At 33.7% G+C, this 7916-nt stretch overlaps 1 protein-coding gene across 1 annotated transcript; it reads left to right on the plus strand.

Annotated features, from left to right (window-relative positions):
- Positions 1 to 2203: 2203 nt before the first annotated feature.
- Positions 2204 to 6997, plus strand: LOC110444937 (the record flags this gene model as incomplete). The annotated part of the gene is made up of 8 exons (XM_021489286.1): positions 2204 to 2302; positions 2790 to 2891; positions 2996 to 3106; positions 3427 to 3546; positions 4318 to 4485; positions 4832 to 5002; positions 5263 to 5303; positions 5518 to 6997. Coding segments are annotated over 8 exons (957 nt in total), but the record flags the coding sequence as incomplete, so codon positions are not given.
- Positions 6998 to 7916: the final 919 nt, after the last annotated feature.

Consider the following 7916-nt stretch of genomic DNA (forward strand, 5'->3'; position numbering starts at 1 on the left):
ATTGACTAGATTTTTTTACAAATAACACCCTGTTCCTCCTTAAATTTGACTTATGTTTGTATGACGTCGATAGGCAGAAGACGCTGACTCTTCTTGGACACATGATCATATTCTCCTTGTACTTTTACAAGAGTTACCTAGTATTTTTATTTACTCATAGCTTATTCACTTCTGTGCTCTCTCATGTTCTCATCAAGAAGAAGTTGTCCTTTGTGGGTGTTGTATATATACTTTATATGTCCTTTATATTCATGGAAACCAGATTCGAGCTGCAAATTCGAGTTGAAGAAACTGTTCCCCAATTAAGATAAGACATTTTTGTCCAGCTGTTTAATAGACTGTAAATCATATTACATGGACACCATCGAGGTACACCAGGTGAATAAGACCAGGAGTTGTATTCATAGCACTTTTCTATGCTCAAGCATGCGTCAAACCAATTTTCTTATAACTTTAATCATGTGACATGGTAAAACAAAGTCAAGTCTAGACAATGAAAACGAAAATAAGATAAAATGTTACAACCAAAATAAGAATATGGGCTGGAGCAGAATCCCAGCTTAATCATGATAATGCTGTTACATGTCCAAATGCTCCGGAGGATAGGATTGTCTGCTTCATCGAGGACAACCGCAACATTACTTCAGGTCAAAATCAAGTAATGTAACGTTCTCATTAAACGAATCGAGGTAGTGACAACAAAACAACATGGCACCCCTTTGACAATAATCTAAAACATCGATCTTCATATCATGCAAAAAAAAAATCCAAATCAGATCAGGCATTTGCATTTAATGACATAAACATTTGCGAAATTTTTCTTAAAATTAAATGGGTTTCGCTGGTCCCTCTGTTTTACAAACTGGTCTTTTTTCAGTCACCAAGACATGCCTCAAATACTTCATATACAAATTTCGATACCAGATCATTCAAGGAGGCACGTGCAAAAACAACAATTCATGAGTTTGATCACCACAATGGCGTCAATCGTGTACCAATAGTAAGAAAACTGGTGCTACTTGAAATTTTGTTTAAGACATCTTATGACGCCCGTAGTATGCATATATAAATATATACCGCCGTCTTTAAATAATAATCAAACGAAAGGAGAAAATGTGGTCCATATATTTGGTTACATAATGTAATAGGAATATGTGTACATGTACTAGTATGATATATAGATTCAATACTTTGCGGAGGTTCTAATGTCGTTATATTCGTGGAATAAAAATAATAATAAAGGAATAAGTAACATGAGAACTTAACAAAACGAAAAACGAGAATATCATCAAGTGCTGTTTTGATAAAGCGAAATAAATTATACAACAAATAAGATAATGAAATATACTGAGGAAGATATTGTGTTCCTGGTTGACAATATCTTTGTTCAGTTCGGTGGAATAATTTTACAGCAGACTGTAGGCATTCCTATGGGAACGGGAACAAGATGTGCCCCTCTCCTGATCGATTTGCTTCTTTGCCAATTCCTTCAATTTCATATTCAGATATATTGACGATGTGCTGTCTTTGAATAATAAGAAATTCATTGACCACATCGATCGTTTATACCCTCCAGAGCTTGAAATAAAGGACATCGCAGACTTTTTTTCTTGCGCCACTTTCCTCGACCTTTACTTACAATATGACCAACAGGGACGGCTTACTATTAATCTGTACAATAATTATTATGATTTTTCGATTGTAAACTGCCAATTTTCCTTATCCATATCAACATCCCTACTTTTTACCAATGGTATTTACATGTTGCAGTTGATTCGGTATTCTATACCTTATCCGAATATCATAGCTTCCATGATAGATGTCGACTGTTGAGGGACAAACTTACAATACAGGGTTCCAAAGATACGGTCGATGAAGACTATGGACAATTTTTATTATCGCTATGAGTATCTCACATGGAAATGTGACATGTCGTTTGCGATATGAAGGTGGATATTTTGTATTTTGTCCATTAAAGTGCCGTATTAGTTTGTTGTCACTACCCGAGTTATCGATGTGAGGACGTGACATGACTCGGATTTGACTTAAATTTACATGACGGGTTCCATCGATAAATCAGAAGATGCTTACACTTCCGGTTTTTATCTTGTTGTTATTTTATATCTAAATATTATATTATACAGTGTTAAAATGTGTTGCTGGTACAAGTACTATGTTTCAAACACTACATATCTATTTATAGGTACCGAATGAAGAGACATCGATAAATAACAACATTATATCAACAGGCTACAACCCGGCGACTTGGAGCTCTGAAGGAGAGGAATACAGCTGTGCTTTCGTAAGTAAGATAGAAATTAACCATAACGTCAACATACGTATTGCAAAAGAAGATTTTATACATTTAAAATCACAATAATATTCAAACGACAAACACAAATTGTGTGTTATTGGTTAGCTTTTATTATTGAAAACTATAAAATTGCAACCTTTTCTAAAAATCAACCTTGTGAAATTTAATTATTTCGGGAACAAACAAGTGAAGGTCTAACCCTACAAAAACGGTACAGTATATTATAAAGATTATTTTTCATCTGCAACTAATAATGGCGAGGATTGCAAACAATACAATCGTGACAGTACGAAGTAATTACCAAGATATGTAAATAATGAAACATTTTTTGTTCCTTTGCTTTTTTTTAATTTACCCGTTGAAAACTTCTAGGATTAACCATTGTTAGTTTATTTGTATTTATTGTATGTCAACCTTTGAGTATCTTCAATTGTGAATGATGTAAAGTGTATATCGTTATATACATGTTCCAAAGGTGTTCCAGCCACAACTTACTGAAGCATCAAAAAGCAGACAACGAAGAGCATATGACTTTAACAAGCAAGATGAAGCGGAGTTGTCAGGAACCTTACATGAGGTAAAACAATTTTAAATCGATAGTGGCGATTTGTTGTTAATAGATATTTGGTGATATGTATATTTAATGTTTCAATTATATCATTTTTATTTCTTTATGTACAGGATCAAAAGATGTTGCAACCACAACTTACTGAAGCATCAAAAAGCAGACAACGACGAGGGTGTGATTTTAATGAGCAAGATGAAGCGGAGTGTTACAGATTCCTTGACGAGGTCGAAAATAGAATTGATAGTGGAGATTTGTTGTTAACAGACATTTGATGAATTTTATATTAAATATTTCAATTATATCCTTTTTCTTTTGCAAAGTTTATCAAATTATGTGTTTAATTTTCTACACATCCATAATTGTTGAGGGGTCGGAGGTAATAAGTAGGTTGGATAGTCTATCTGAAACATACATATATATATATTTGTCTAACCAATAAATTACTCTCCGGGAGAAACATATTATGCTTATGAGTGATAAAAACATACATAGCTACACACGTATTGCGGATTACATGTTTTAAACTCTTAATTTTAATTTATAGGTACCGTATGTAGGGACATCGGTGTATACAGGAACAAACAGTATATCAACAGGCTATTACACGGCTACTGGGAGTTCAGCGTATGGTAACACCGAAAGAGGAGAAAACAACAGTGCTTTCGTGAGTACCATAGAAACAATTTTAGCACAACGTTATCACGCGAACATGTACATGTTTTTGCGTTTATTACATTAGATAGGTACCGATATCATTAACATCATTAACAGCGTTAAGAAACACAAGTCGCTAAGAAACAACAAAACAAATTGAAAGTCACCATGTATCCACAAGAGGAATGAAACCATGTGCAACAGTAAGGTATTCTCTACAAACGTCATTTTAAACATTTCACATGTAATTCTTAAAAAGCATGTCAGTCATCAACATTGTGAAATTAATAATCATGAATTAAATGACATTACAACCTGACATCCATTGCTAGATATCCTGGTCGTTTACAAGAAAAAGGATGCACGCTTTCTTGTCTAAAACGACTACTGTATACCTCGAAAGTGTCGCTATAGCTTAATTTTCGCCTTTCCCCCCCTCCGTGATGAGGATGAATTTATCTTTACAGCAAATATGAGTGAATAACTTATCTTACATAGAAATGAAAGTTTCATGAATCATTTTTTAAAATAATGTTTCATACAAAAATGTATAGTATATATTTAAGGTATTGCACTCTACTCATATCAGCTTAGGACTTCTTCAGAGCAGATAGTCGGTGTTTTAATAGCCAGATTATTGGCGTCACTAAAGTGGTTATCTGACCATATTATGTTACAATCTTACAACACATAATGAACTTTCTAACAACTACTTTTCTTAGATGTTCAGTACTCGTAAATATGAGACCTTCATTAACGTGAAATTGCATTTATTTGTTAGCATTTCGGTGACGGTGAAAGTGAAACCCCAGGTGCAAGTGATTGTGGATACGCATCGTCAGTGTACACTGCATGTCCAGGTAGAGGAAAAACATACTCACAACATGTTCACTATCCGTTTGTTCAGTCTTCGGAGAATCGAGATATAGACACATATGGCTTCCCATCAGTAAGTACAAGTTATCGTTTTGAACTGTGGTAATAGTCTGTTCTAATTGCAAACATGTTCAAAACCACATCTAACATCAGCAATTAAAGGTTATAGAATGTGTTTAAGACTCAATATACTACATGTGTCAGTGTGGTCTGTAGTGTTTACATTGGATAAGCAAGATACAAGACTAACAAGCAAAATTAACACCACGTCATCCCTTCAAGTCTCTATAAACGATGTAATAATAATTCATAATATTAAAGTGACATAATACCAATTATTTTTGTTTACACTGTCAGATAATGTAACAGTTCCTTTTTATTACTATTATTAAACAAAGTAATTATTTTGTAATAAACAGAGCTCACATTACGACTCGCATACTCTGTGCACGACTCCAACAGAACTGGACACTGGCGATACGTATACGTGTATTGGAGCTGTCCATAGGACTCAAGATAGAAACACATTAACACACTTTTGGAGGAATGTACTTCGCCCTGTAATGTGTTTGAAATGCATCACATCCCAGGTAAGAATCATTTATGAAAAGTCGTCTTATATCAAACATTTGTCTTTTATGGGTGTGTGGATACGGTTGCCTCTCAACTTCGTTTGGTAATGAATTTGCTACTACCGATAATGTGTCTACAGAAACAAACCGATGTTACATTAAGGATAGTATGATTTGCTTGATTGCAAAACGATTAGAATGAAAAGATAAAGCTTAACGTCTTAACGACAAAAAATGGAGAAGAAATGATTTCAAATGACGCTTTTTTGTTTCTTCAGAACAAGGAAGAAGAATGTCCTCAGCCAATGATGAATACGAGGTAATCTAACAATGATATAATTTCTATAATTCTTGTTCATCAACGTCTTATATGTCGTTCTGTTCCAAACGTGTTAACCCGTTTCAACCCAAATGGTTTAAATCACATTACCATAGCATGAATAGTAAGTAATACTCTATTAAGATAATAAAGCAGTAAAGAAATAAATAATCAAACGATCTGTAATTGAATTTTCTACTTTGTTATTCCATAGCTCGAGGAATCAAGCTGGCCTGAGAAGAGCACGTCAGAAACAAAACCAGCAGGACGAAACCAACCACGGGTCACCCAGTGAAATCAACACCGATTACATCACATTGAAACTTGAAGATCCCTATGCAGTATACAGTATCGCCTAGACCGGCAACGATTTAAATTTAAGCTTTAACGGCAACTGGAAGTCAATATGTGTTTAAACAGTGGATTACATTTTTCGTTTTTGTATTCATTTACAAAAATCGCACGATACACGATCTAAAGATGAATTCATCACTTTGTGATATGCTGTTGTTTTATATATGTGTTCTGATAAATAGGTTGACTAACTCCGAAATTTGACTAAATCTTGTACCTAGTACCCATTTCTATTCTCTCGTTATTATAAATAATAGCGGAAAACGTTAAAATTGCATTGAGTAACCTTTTCAAAATGCCTTGTTCGCAGCGTGACGTCTTTATTGGCGCCAAAGATTCCGCCATTAGATCCCGAGTTGTTTGAATGCAATCACAATTTCGTTGTAATGGTAATTTTAAAATGTAAAGTTCAAATCTAATGGTTCTCATTCAATACCATATATATTTCACTTGGATGGATGACTATATCGATATTTCACTCGTGCATCATACTCGTGAAGTATTAGTATTCTGCCATACTTATGAAATATAAATGATAGTCACAGGGAGGCAATTTAATATGTTCTACGTTCACACATTGTTCGATGAGTTTTAAGGAACTGCCTTATCAGCGCTAACTACTAGGACTTCGGTAACCAAATCCCGGTCGTCTGCGTGGAAAGCCATAGTGTTATCCACCCGGTCACAATCACAATAGTTCATCTCATCGATTTTTTTCTGTTTAAATAGTGTTTTGAATAGAACGGTCTTTTTGTCGTCATTGTGTATTGTTTACGTTATAGCACAAGTTTGTACCATTATGAAGAGAGATGGATAATACAAAGTTGTGAATATAGATACGTTTTTAATTACTTTGGGAATAACTCGTCGATTGGAATTAGAAAGAGGTCATAGTTGCGAAGTTTCATCAATTGACTGTCTTAAAAAATAATGAAGTTACGTCAGAAAGGCTGCCGTTGAAAATTAAGTTTGCAATGAATGTAGAAGCCGCCTCACTGGTATATATAATTCAACATTATTCATCACAAAGTCTAATGTCTAATTTGAGTACGAACTGATCTTCAAAACTCGAAAAAAACAATTAAATAAAAGGAAAAGTAAGATACAACGTTAAGCAGCTATATAATAAACAAATATTTCAGTAAATGACGCCAGCGTAAACGATTAGCTGAATTTGAATTACATTTGTGACACTATTTCAGTGAATGTATTCTGTAATATTCCGTTAACGTTTCTCTATGTAAACAAAAGAACTGATATCCTGTCAACAGTCTCTATTTTGTCTAATTTCTTTAGATTTCGTTTTTCAAATAATAGTTTTTCAGAGAATGGTTTCCTCTAACAATTGTATGCTTTGGTTGCTATAAGGGAAACATGCAAAATATACTAGTTTCTTCTAAATTGTACACAGTAGAAGTCAAAAAGTAAATTTCAAAGGAACTTAGAGACGGCAAAAAGGGCAGCTTTTCATTTGCATTTTTTTTTGGTATGCATTATTTAACATGAAGAAAACTTTCTCAAACACATGCTATTAAACACACGCTTTCTTATAATTTGTCTTAATCAAATCAGCTTGATTGTATGTAGTATTGTCAAGTTTATTTAGATATACACTACATTTAGGACATTGACGAAACTTCGACCATACAAAGAGCTACAAATGTACCTAACACATGCATTGTAAAGTAAATTCCATTAGAAGTAGCATTTAACAAAAGTTTAAATTATTTTGAAAATGCTGTTAAGCCTTGATTGATAATTGTAAAGCTATGGTATACCGATGTCAAACAATGTATTGTTTATGCTGACTGATATATGATGTGACGCTTTGTTATTTTTATCTGAAATGTGTGATTGTCGCCGGCGACGAGAATGAGCGAAGGTACGTTTGTTATAAATACTCATTAAGAATGAATAATTGTACTTAACCAAAACATGCGTTTCCCATAGTGATAAATGTCAGTAAAATACTTAATGCTATATGTACATAAACATGAAGATATTTTACATAAACATATTTTATTATTGTATATGAACAAAATGGTGGGAGGCACATGTGTAGTGTTCCAAACGAGTACACGTCCGGAGCATCCGTTTTGTATATTTATGTTGTATCATGCTAAGTAACTTTTTATTCAAACGTTGCTTTTCCTTTTCCCAATCAATTGTTATGACGTTTTAGATAAATTGTCTTTCAGATTTAACAAGAAAGTATCATTTATTGAGTTAAACGACCCTTCGTTTTACGTCTAGTACATG

Source organism: Mizuhopecten yessoensis, unplaced genomic scaffold, assembly GCF_002113885.1.
Source record: "Mizuhopecten yessoensis strain PY_sf001 unplaced genomic scaffold, ASM211388v2 hete_36190762, whole genome shotgun sequence".
NCBI lineage: Eukaryota > Metazoa > Mollusca > Bivalvia > Pectinida > Pectinidae > Mizuhopecten > Mizuhopecten yessoensis.